This window comes from Macaca thibetana, chromosome 13, assembly GCF_024542745.1.
Source record: "Macaca thibetana thibetana isolate TM-01 chromosome 13, ASM2454274v1, whole genome shotgun sequence".
In the NCBI taxonomy this organism is placed as follows: domain Eukaryota; kingdom Metazoa; phylum Chordata; class Mammalia; order Primates; family Cercopithecidae; genus Macaca; species Macaca thibetana.
Window position 1 is genome coordinate 1,047,726 of NC_065590.1, and position 12,527 is coordinate 1,060,252.

General features: G+C 49.8%; 1 protein-coding gene across 2 annotated transcripts in view; it reads right to left on the reverse strand.

Annotated features, from left to right (window-relative positions):
- LMAN2L (lectin, mannose binding 2 like) overlaps positions 1-638 on the reverse strand; it is a 33,817-nt gene extending 33,179 nt beyond the window's left edge. For both annotated transcript variants that reach the window (XM_050755138.1, XM_050755137.1), the window contains exon 1: positions 406-638. In XM_050755138.1, the coding sequence (XP_050611095.1) occupies positions 406-592 (187 nt within the window). In that variant the 5' untranslated portion in view covers positions 593-638. The remainder of the gene's footprint in view (positions 1-405) is intronic.
- Between the last annotated feature and the right edge of the window lie 11,889 nt (positions 639-12,527).

Here is a 12,527-nt window from a genome sequence, read left to right on the forward strand (position 1 = left end):
TTCTCATTCCGTTCAAGTTCTACCCCAGTTCTTCCTCTTGCTTTATTTCTAGCACATCCACAGGTCCCTCTGGAGACCGGCTCATTGCTAGTAGCCCTCAATTACCCCTCACCATTCTCAATTCTCTCCCCTTCCCAAACTCCTCCTGTCTAACTCCAGGCCTAGCACTAGTGGCACCCGACAGCCCTGCCTTTACCTACTGGAAACTTCCAGAGCTTGGCAGGCACACCTAACTCCTGACTTTCAGACCTGTGGCTCCCAAACGCGGAGGGAGTCCCCGTGGGCCCCACCACCGCCAGCAGTTTCCTCCGGGCCACGAAGCCCTTCGCCGCCCCCGCCTCTACCCCTGAAATCAAGTCCCGAAGCCCGCCCCACTGCACGACCACCTCACCCTGGGCGCCTCACCCTGGTAGGGCTTCGACAGCGAGTGCTCCCGTTTCAAGTACTCGAACGTCTGACCCGCCCCGACTTGCTGTGGCCCCTGCCCAGACCCCAACAAAAGAAGAAGGAGTAACATCCTGGACCCATCCCGAGCCGACAAACATCGCCGCCACTTCTGCCACCACCCAAGAGGTCCCAGAGTCGCCGCCATCTTTCCCACCGCCGACCCTTCATCAAAAGCCCGCCCTGTCGCCCAACCCATTGGCCCGAAGAACAACCGTCCCCGCGTTCTATTGGCTCTCGTCAAGCCCCGCCCCTGCAGGTGAGCCTATCACCGATTGGCTGGCTTGGGTATCAGTTGCCTTGCCAACCCAGAAAAGGGGCGTAGCCGAATGCCCAGACTCCCTTATTTGCATTTGCCCTGAGTTCCGCTAGGCTTGCTGGGATACGTAGTTTATTCCTACTTTGTTTTCTGCGTACGAGAGTAAATTTAAAGAGATAAAACGTTTCTTCTGGTCCCAAACATTCTATCCTCTCTGCAATAGTACGGTCCTAACTGCAGCTCTCTGAATCAGTTTGGAAGATATAGCAGTGAAAGGAGAAATAGACAAATCCATAAAATAACTGGAAAATTATCAATTTATAAAAGACTTGAACAGTACTGCCGACTAACTTGACCTGATGATATTTATAGAAACTCCATCTAACAACTGCGGAAGACACATTCTCTTCAAATGCAAATGACTCCTTTGCCGTGGTAGTCTGGGCCATCAAGCAACCTACAGATATAGAAGAATTGAAAGCACACAAATTAATTAATTCTAAAAGCCATCACCTCCTTCCCTCCTTTTCTTTCCTTTTTTGTTTGAAACGAGGTCTTGGCCGGGCGCTGTGGCTCACGCCTGTAATTCCAGCACTTTGGGAGTCCGAGACGGGCGGATCACCTGAGGTTGGAAGCTCGAGACCAGCCTGACCAACATGGAGAAACCCCATCTCTATTAAAAATACAGAAAAAAAAAAAAATTGACAGGCGTGGTGGCACCTGTAATCCCAGCTACCGGGAGGCTGAGGCAGGAGAATCGCTTGAACCCAGGAGGCAGAGGTTGCCGTGAGCAAAGACTAAGCCACTGCACTCCAGCCTGAGCCACAAAAGCAAAACTCCGTCTCAAAAAAAAGAGAGAGAGACAGAGAGACAAGGTCTTGCTCTGTTGCCCACGCTGGAGTGCAGTGGCACAGTCTCAGCTCCAGCCTCTACCTCCCTGGCTCAAGTGATCCTGCCACCTTAGCCTCCTGAGTAACTGAGACTACAGGCACATCCCTTCATCTTTATCCGGCACCACAACAACATGTGTCCAGACTGGTCTCCACGTAGCCACTAAAGTGATCAAAACCATCTAACCATGGTGAGTGTCAGGGTTAAATGAGTCAATATTGGTAAACCTCTTAGAACAATGCCTTGCATGTAGTAAGCACTATTTCTTTCTTTTTTATTTTCTCTTTTTTTGTTTTTGTGTTTGAAACAGGGTCTCTCTCTGTCGTCCAGGCTGGAGTGCAGTGGCATGGCCACAGCCTCAACCTCCTGGGCTCAAGGGATCTTCCCACTTCAGCCTCTCAAGTAGCTGGGACGACAGGTATGTGTCACCAAGCCTGGCTAATTTTTAATTTTTTGTAGCAATGGGGTGTTGCGGGGGGGGAGTCTCACTAAGTTGCCCAGATTTGTCTCAAACTTCTGGACTTCAGGGATCGCCCTCCTCAGCCTCCTAAAGTGCTGGGATTAGAGGTGTAAACCACCACACCGAGCCATAAGCACCATTTCATCATCATCATTCTTGTTAACCGTGCCTTTGATGGCTCACTGTCACCTGTGGGGAGGAGATTCAAGCTCCTCGACTTGGCACACAAAGCCCCCTGCCATCTGGCCCTGGCCTTATTGCCCATGACTCTTTTCCTCCATCTTTATGCTCCAGCTTCCCTTCCCTCTTTTTTTCTGCAGTCCACTTCCTTCTGGAGGTCCTTCCCGAACCCCTCAGGCAGGGTAGATTCCCGTGTCTGAGCTCTCAAAGTGCTCCATGCACATGCCTTATAGAGCAATTGACAGATCTGTATTTATATCTTCCCAATAGACTTAACCAAAGTTAACACTCGCTTGCTTTCCTGAGCATGAATATATTTAATAAGATAAACATAATTATGAGCCTGCTTTACAGGGGATCAACTTTTTAAAATTAAAGCTGTCACAGCTATTTTCTTTTTTACTTGGCCGGGCACGGTGGCTCATGCCTGTAATCCCAGCACTTTGGGAGGCAGGCGGATTACCTGAGGTCAGGAGTTCAATACCATCCTGGCCAACGTGGTGAAACCCCATCTCTACTGAAAATACAAACAATTAGCCGGCCGTGGCACACGCCAGTAGTCCCAGCTACTCGGGAGGCTGAGGCAGGAGCATCGCTTGAACCCAGAAGGCGGAGGGTGCAGTGAGCCGAGACTGCACCGCAGCACTCCAGCCTGGGCAACGCAGTGAGACTTCATCTCAAAAAAAAAAAAAAAAAAAAAAAAAAAAAAATATATATATATATATATATATATACACACACACACAAAAAAAAGTAAACGGGTGTGGTGGCGGGTGCCTGTAATCCCAAATACTTAGGAGGCTGAGGCAGGAGAATCGCTTAAACCCAGGAGGTAGAGGTTGCAGTGAGTCGAGAAGATCGCACCACTGTACTCCAGCCTGGGCAGCAGATCCTTCTCAAAAAAAAAAAAAAAGAAGAGATGGAGTCTCAATCCATCACCCAGGCTGAGGTGCAATACTGTGATCATAGCTCACGGCAACCTCAAACTGCTGGGTGAGCCTCAGCTAATTTTTAAAATTTTTTCTAAAGATGGGGGTCTCTATGTTATCCAGGCTGGTTTTGAACTCCCGGCCTTAAGCAATCCTCCCACCTCATCTCTCAAAGTGCTGGGATTACAGGCGTGAGCCATGGTGCCCAGCCTGTCACAGAACCTCCAATGTCAAATGTCTGGTGCTAAGACTTCAGGAATTGCAATGAATCTGTTCATGTCATACACTGGCTTTAAAACCATTCATAGGCCGGTCGCAGTGGCTCAAGCCTGTAATCCCAGCACTTTGGGAGGCCGAGACGGGCGGATCACGAGGTCAGGAGATCGAGACCATCCTGGCTAACACGGTGAAACCCCATCTCTACTAAAAAATACAAAAAACTAGCCGGGCGAGGTGGCAGGCGCCTGTAGCCCCAGCTACTCAGGAGGCTGAGGCAGGAGAATGGCGTAAACCCGGGAGGCGGAGCTTTCAGTGAGCTGAGATCCGGCCACTGCACTCCAGCCCTGGCAACAGAGCGAGACTCCGTCTCAAAAAAAAAAAAAACTATTCATAACTCCCAATTACCAAAATCGAAAGTCCTTAGTGTAGCATTCAAAGCCCTTTGCATCCTGACTAAAATCAGGTGGTACGCATGTACACTATAATGTGTGTCACCTGGAATTATGGCACTCAATTACAGATTATGGGTTTGTCTCTGCAGCAAGGCTGGGAGCTCCAGGACCACAGGAAGCAGGTCTTACTCATTTCCTATCTCAGGCCACACCCATTTCCCTAACGCCAACCTATCACCCAGCACATATAGGGGTTCTAATTGTTTTGAATAAAATTACTTTCATTGCATTTCTCTGCAAGATGAATTTTTAATTGTGGTAAAATGCACATAAAGGCCAGGCACAGCGGCTCATGCCTGTAATTCCAACACTTTGGGAGGCCGAGGCAGGTGGCTCACCTGAGGTCGGGAGTTCGAGACCAGCCTGACCAACATGAAGAAACCCCGTCTCTACTAAAAATACAAAATTAGCTGGATGTGGTGGCGCATGCCTGTGATCCCAGCCCCTCGGGAGGCTGAGGCAGGAGAATAACTTGAACCTGGGAAGCAGAGGTTGCGGTGAGCCGAGATCGTGCCACTGCACTCCAGCCTGGGCCACAAGACTGAAACTCCGTCTCCAAGCAAAAAAAAAAGGAAGGAGACCTGGGGTAACTCCAGGTAAACAAGGGATTTTTCATGAGAGGAAGGATGGAGAAGGTCTTATCTGAGTCACTGAGGAAGGGTGGAAGTGGGTCTTATCTCAGGATATTCCAGAGCAGGGTAGTCCGTTAAGATCAACCATTTATCAGCTGGGCGCGGTGGCTCACGCCTGTAATCCCAGCACTTTGGGAGGCTGAGGCGGGCAGATCACATGTCAGGAGTATAAGACCAGCCTGGCTGGCTGGGCGCAGTGGCTCAAGCCTGTAATCCCAGCACTTTGGGAGGCCGAGACGGGCAGATCACGAGGTCAGGAGATCGAGACCATACTGGCTAACACGGTGAAACCCTGTCTCTACTAAAAAATACAAAAAACTAGCCGGGCGAGGTGGCGCATGCCTATAGCCCCAGCTACTCAGGAGGCTGAGGCAGGAGAATGGCGTAAACCTGGGAGGCGGAGCTCACAGTGAGCTGAGATCCGGCCACTGTACTCTAGCCTGGGCAGCAGAGCGAGACTCCATCTCAAAAAAAAAAAAAAAAAAAAAAGACCAGCCTGGCCAACAAACATGGTGAAACCCTGTCTACTAAAAATACAAAAAGAAATTAGCCAGGCATCATGGCACGTGCCTGTAATCTCCGCTACTTGGGAGGCTGAGGCATGAGAATCACTCAAGCCCAGGAGGCAGAGGTTGCAGTGAGCCAAGATCGCGCCACTCTACTCCAGCCTGGACAATGGAGTCTACAAAATGAGATGGAAGGAAGACAAAAGGATGGGGGATTTATTTACTGTAGCTGCTTTTCAGAAGCACAAGCTTCAGCTAACTTCAACACAGTCAAGGTGTTGAGGGGTGGTGGTGGGAAAGAGAACAAGTAGCCATGCCCCCTTCAACACGCCTTTTACTCCTACGCAGAGGCACCCTCTGAAAGCTGGCTCGGGTCTTGCGCTGCCATCCTTTCAGCTGCCTAGTGGTCCCCTTTTTCTCTGTGGAATCATCTGTCTCCCACAGTCTAGGGCTGCACAACTTCAGGGCTGGGGTATTCATATACAATGTGAGTTGCGTATTCCAGCGGTTCTGGGTGATTTCTCTACCTTCCCGTCTTCCAAGCCAAAGACGGGGGGCTGGGTGCGGTGGCTCATGCCTATAATTCTAGCACTTTGGGAGGATTGCTTGAGCCCAGGAGTTCAAGACCAGCCTGGGCAAGATGTTGAGACCCTGTGCCTTTTAAAAAATTAAAAACAACAACAACAACAGCCAAAGAGGGACCTCCGCTCAGGAGCACCTTGAAGCCTGATGCCCCTTCACCCCATGATAGAGGCTCCAGGGCAGCCTCTTGGCTTATTCTTTCCACTGCTTCTCACCCTTCTTTTACAAACCTTGCTATTCAATTCTGATCCACCCTCTCCTAGGACCAAAGCAGGGTCTAACATCAGCCCTCCCTAGGCCAAGTACAACCATCCATCCATCCTCAGGTATCCAGTGGGTCACGTCCATCTTCAGCCCAATAGTCACAGCTGACTGGGTCCTACCAACTGTACCTCCAGTTCCCCAGGTAGCCACTGGAGCATACAAGAGGATGGCAGCTCCAACACTAACTAGGCAGCTACTTCCCAGTGGTGACTTCTCAACATTGGCCTCCTGAAAGCCACAGTCAAATATCCTGGGGTAGGTACCTTTGCCTGAGCCCTCCTGTCAGACACTTGAGTCAATAGGTGTAGGGATTTAGTTTTGAAGAAAAAAAAAAAAAAACTTGGAGAATTTAATTTTATTTTTTTTGAGAGAGTCTCTCACTCTATCACCCAGGCTGGAGGACAGTGGTGTGATCACGGCTCACTGCAAACTCTGCCTCCCAGGCTCAAGCCGTCCTCCCGCCTCATCCTCCTGAGTAGCTGGGACCACAGGCACGTGCAACCATGCCCAGCTAATTTTTATATTTTTTGTAGAGACAGGATTTCACCATGTTGGCCGGGCTGATCTCCAACTCCTGGTTGGGTTCAAGCACTCCGCCCACCTCAGTGTCCCAAAGTGCTGGGATTACAGGCATGAGCCACTACGCTAGCCTTTTTTTTTTTTTTTTTTCCAGAGACAGGGTCTTGTTCTGTCACCCAGGATAAAGTGCAGTGGTGTGACCATGGTTCACTGTAGCCTCAAACTCCTGGGCTCAAGGGATCCTCCTGCCTTAGCCTTCTGAGGAGTTGGAATACAGTCAGGTGTCACCATGCCTGGCTATTATTTTATTTTATTTTTTGTAGAGATAATGTCTTGCTATTTGACCAGGCTGGTGTTGAACTCCTGGGCTCGAGTCATCCTCCTACCTTGGCCCCCGAAAGTGTTGGAATTACAGGTGTGAGCCATCGTGCTCACCCCACCCTCTACCAGAGAACTTAATATGCAGCCTATTTTTCAGAACTACAGCCCTTTCACATCCAGTATCTCATTTTGATCTCACAATGATTTGTTGTGGTAATCTTTAAGATTAGACGGGAGGCTGAGGCAGGAGAATGGCGTGGGCCCAGGAGGCGGAGCTTGCAGTGAGCCGAGATCGCGCCACTGCACTCCAACCTGGGCGACAGAGCGAGACTCCGTCTCAAAAAAAAAAAAAAAAAAAGCCGGGCGCGGTGGCTCAAGCCTGTAATCCCAGCACTTTGGGAGGCCGAGAAGGGCGGATCACGACGTCAGGAGATCGAGACCATCCCGGCTAACATGGTGAAACCCCGTCTCTACTAAAAAATACAAAAAACTAGCCAGACGAGGTGGCGGGCGCCTGTAGTCCCAGCTACCTGGGAGGCTGAGGCAGGAGAATGGCGCAAACCCGGGAGGCGGAGCTTGCAGTGAGCTGAGATCCAGCCACTGCACTCCAGCCTGGGCAACAAAGCAAGACTCCGTCTCAAAAAAAAAAAAAAAAAAAAAAAAGATTAGGACAGGCTGGGCGCAGTGGCTCACACACCTGTAGTACCAGCACTTTGGAGGCTGAGGCAGGAGGATCACTTGAGTTCAGGAGCTTGACACCAGCCTGGGCAACATAGTAAGACCCCATCTCTACAAAAAATAGAAAAAATTGTCTGGGCGTGGTGGTGTGCACCAGTAGACCCAGCTACTCGGGAGACTGAGACAGGAGGCTCATTTGACCCCAGGGGGTCAAGGCTGCAGTGAGCCATGATCAGGCCACTCCACTCCAGCCTGGGTGACAAAGCAAGACCCTATCTCTAAAAAAGAAAAAAAAAAAGGCCGGGCGCGGTGGCTCAAGCCTGTAATCCCAGCACTTTGGGAGGCCGAGACGGGCGGATCACGAGGTCAGGAGATCGAGAGACGATCCCGGCTAACACGGTGAAACCCCGTCTCTACTAAAAAATACAAAAAAATAGCCGGGCGAGGTGGCGGGCGCCTGTAGTCCCAGCTACTCGGGAGGCTGAGGCAGGAGAATGGCGTAAACCCGGGAGGCGGAGCTTGCAGTGAGCTGAGATCCGGCCACTGTACTCCAGCCTGGGTGACAGAGCAAGACTCTGTCTCAAAAAAAAAAAAAAAAAGATGAGGCTCCAACTCCTGAATTTAGAGATAAGAATTAGAGATTTGCTTTAAGATACTCTAGAGGAATATCATGTGTGTGTGTCTAGAAGGGTAGGATGGATAAACAAAAAAACCGTCAGGATGTTGAGAACCGCTGGAGCTGGGATATGGTTGCACAACACGTCCCTCCAGCTCATGGGTGTGTGAGAGTTGCTGTAAGAAAAAGCTTCTCAAAGTCTCCCCTGGAGATGATGAGGAAATATGCTGGGTATGCATTTGTGGTATTTTCTAAATTTCTCCGAGGGAAGGAAAACTGTAATTAACTATAATCTCGTAAAGTTCATTGTGACCCATCCAATATAATGTTGTCATAACTAAAGAGAGAGATGTCTGCAATCTAGAAAAAGAACAGTCAAGGGATGAAAATAAGTCAGAGCTGTATCAGTTCTGTCCAGGAAAGAGAATGCTTCTAAGTAGCCTGTGTTAGATCGCCATATAACTTTATTCAAATAAAGCCTATTTTCTGAGCATATTTATAAAGACTTCCAGCCTGGCCGGGTGCGGTGGCTCAAGCCTGTAATCCCAGCACTTTGGGAGGCTGAGACGGGCGGATCACGAGGTCAGGAGATCGAGACCATCCTGGCTAACAGGGTGAAACCCGTCTCTACTAAAAAATACAAAAAACTAGCCGGGCGAGGTGGCGGGTGCCTGTTGTCCCAGCTACTGGGGAGGCTGAGGCAGGAGAATGGCATGAACCTGGGAGGCGGAGCTTGCAGTGAGCCGGGATCCGGCCACTGCACTCCAGCCTGGGCGACAGAGCGAGACTCTGTCTCAAAAAAAAAAAAAAAAAAAAAAAAAGACTTCCAGCCTACCATTCTAATCCTCTTAGCAGTTTAATTTTTCTGTATAAATTAAGAAATTAGTATGTGTTTGGGTTTATCACTTAGGTATTAGTTTAGTCAGAGTGACTTAGCCCTCCCAGTCTGTTTATTTGCAGGGAAATTGATAAAAACCAGTATCCTGAGGACCAGATCTCAGATCTATGGTGGCTCCTTGCAGTGGCAGAGCTCCCACAACTCAGCTGTGCCTCTGGGGATCCAGATGCTTGCTTCCCACAGAGTTAGGGCATAAGATTTGCCAAGGATTGCAGAATGGGGTGTGGTGAAGGAGGAGAACTCTGGCATATTTGATTGGAGTTGGGATGAAATATCTGCCTTTTTGAGACCCAGCTGTGCTGTATGATCTCAGGAAAATTACGTAATCTCTCTGCGTCTCAAATCTTCTCTCTGTAAAATGAGTGTGATGAAACCTACCACACTGGACTTCTGAGAGCATGAAATGAAGGACTGGGCCGGGCACAGTGGTTCACACTTGTAATCCCAGCACTTTGGGAGGCCAAGACAGGCAGATCACCTGAGATCAGGAGTTTGAGAGCAGCCTGGCCAACACGGCGAAACTCCGTCTCTACTAAAAATACAAAAATTAGCCAGGCGTGATGGCACGCATCTGTAATCCCAGTTACTCGGCGGGGCTGAGGCAGGGGAATCGCTTGAACCCGGGAGGCGGAGGTTGCAATGAGCTGAAATCGCGCCACTGCACTCCAGCCTGGGCGACAGAGTGAGACTCTGTCTCAAATAAATAAATAAAAGAGATGGAGAGTCTCTGGAAGGTTTTGAACAGAGGAGGTTGTAATCTAACCTATATTTTTAAAGTATCACTCTGGCTGCTGACTTGAGGAGTGACTGTAGAGTAGCAAGGGTGGGAGCAAAGAGACTAAGCAGGAGGCTGTACGGTTACCCAGTGACAAAGGGAAGGGCTGGGGGATTGGGTGGGGCTACTGGATGGGTCTTTCTTAGATGTATTTTCAAGGTACAGCCAGCAGGGTTCACTGATGGGACACACAGAGGTCTAAGAGAAGGAGAGGAGTGGGCCGGGCACAGTTACACCTGTAAACACAGCACTTTGGGAAGCCGAGGCAGGCAGATCACCTGAGGTCAGGAGTTCGAGACCAGCCTGGCCAACATGGTGAAACCTCATCTCTACTAAAAATGCAAAAATCAGCCAGGTGTGGTGGCACATGCCTGTAATCCCAGCTACTCCGGAGGCTGAGGTAGGAGAATTGCTTGAACCTGGCAGGCGGAGGTTGCAGTGAGCTGAGATCATACTACTCCATTCCAGCCTGAGTGACAGAGCGAGACTCTGTCTCAAAAAAAAAAAAAAGTGATAGAAGAAGAGGAGTGAAGGATGACTCCAAGATTTTGGGCCACAGCAACTGGAAAGATGGAGTTGCCACATACTGATAGAAGGGCAATTATGGAAGATATGTCTTTATGGAGAAAAGAGCAGTAGTTTCTTTTTGGTGATAGTAGGTGTATATGTCTATTGGATATTTAAGCAAAGAACAGGTTCTCCGAGTCCTACCATCACCCTAGTAAGACCAAATTTTCAGTCTTTAAGAGAAGCTAGAAAGTCTCTCTAAGCCTTCTCTGGCTTAGGAGGCTGTCCAGTTACAAAAGAGAGAAAGAGAAGCTGTTGCGTCAGGGAATGGTGGCTTACACCTGTAATCCCAGCACGTTGGGAGGCTGAGGAGGGAAGACGACTTGAGGCCAGGAGTTCAAGACCAGCCTGGTCAATATAATGACACCCCATCACTACAAAAACATTTAAAAATATTAGCCGAGCATGGTGGTGAGCACCTGTAGTTCCAGCTACTCAGGAGGCTGAGGCCAGACGATCACTCGGGCCCAGGAGTTTGAGATGACAGTGAGCTATAATCGTGCCACTGCACTCCAGCCTGGGTGATAGGATGAGACTCTGTCTAAAAAAAAGAGGGAGCAGGCCGGGCGGGTGGCTCACGCCTGTAATCCCAGCACTTTGGGAGGCCGAGGCGGGTGATCACCAGAGGTCGAGAGGAGTTTGAGACCAGCCTGACCAACATGGAGAAACCCCATCTCTACTAAAAATACAAAATTAGCCAGGTGTGGTGGTGCGCACCTGTAATCCCAGCTACTTGGGAGGCTGAGGCAGGAGAATCACTTGAACCTGGGAGGCGGAGGTTGCAGTGAGCCAAATCACGCCATTGTACACCAGCCCGGGCAACAAGAGCGAAACTCCATCCAAAAATAAAAAAGAGAGAGAGAGACAGAGAGAAGCTGTTAGGAGTCAGGGTGGCGGGAAATTTACCAGTGGATCAGTGCTCAGTAAAGAGAACTTTCCCTCACCTCTTGTGATAGTCACTTCCAAATGGCCGCCATGGTTTCCTCTCCTACTATTCATGCCCTTGTATAGTTCTTTCCCACACGATATTAGATTTGGTCTATGTGACCAATGGAATATGGAAGAAGCAGTGATACGGCATTTCTGAAGCTAAGTCATAGATGACATTGTGGCCTCCACCTCGGTCTTTTTCTCCTGGGATCACTTACTCTAAGGAAAGCCAGCTACAATGTTGTGAGCAGCCCTTCACACAGGTCCTCGTGGTGAGAAACTGAAGCCTCTTGCCAACAGCCAGGAGAGTGAGGTTGGCGGTGGATCTTCCAGCCCCAATTAAAGTCTTCGGGTGACTGCAGCTCCAGCCAACATTGACTGCAACCCATGAGAGAGCCTGAGCCAGACCCACCCAGCTGAATTGCTTCGTAATTCCTTCCCACAGAAACTGGGACATAATAAATGCTTATTGTTTTAAGTCACTGAGTTTGGGGCACAATTTTTTATGCATCAATAGACAACTCACACCGGGCGTGGTGGCTCACGCCTGTAATCCCAGCACTTTGGGAGGCTGAGGTGGGCGGATCACCTGAGGTCGGGAGTTTGAGACCAGCCTGGCCAACATGGAGAAACCCTGTCTCTACTAAAAATACAAAAATTAGCCAGGCGTGGTGGCGGATGCCTGTGATCCCAGCTACTCGGGAGGCTGAGGCAGGATAATTGCTTGAACCCGGAAGGTGGAGGTTGCGGCGAGCCAAGATTGCACCATTGCACTCCAGCCTGGGTAACAAGAGCGAAACTCCATCTCAATTAAAAAAAAAGAAGATAACTCACATACCTCTCCAAGTCAAATGAAGGGGGTATTCCAAAACAATTTGGAGGCTCCTGCAAAGAAGGGTGACTGGCACCTCATGCCACAGTCAGACCTCTGCTCAGGCAGTGAACTTGCTCTCATGCCCCCGTCACTCATAGATCAGAAGGAGGAGAGAACTGGAGACAGAGTTGGGCAGAAAGAGGAGTTGGTGGCAGGGTGCACTGGCACACGCCTATAGTCCCAGCTACTTGGGAGGCTGAGGTGGGAGGATCACTTGAGCCCAGGAGGTTGAGGCTGCAGTGAACCAAGATTGCACCACTGCATTCTAGCCTGGGCAACAAAGCAAGCCCTGTCTCGAAAACTAAAAAAAAGAGGGGTTGGCCCTGTAGTGGTCTCTACTACAACCCTTGGGTAGGCTCCCCCAAGAGGGGCACCTGCCAGAAATGGGACCCCAAGAGTGAGAAGCAAGGAGCAAGGAGGCCTGACAGGGCCTGAGCCTCCCACTATGAGAACCAGTATCTGGACACCAAATCACACTCAGTCAACCAGTAACAACCACAAAACGAGTGGCGATTAAACTGTGGGAAATTA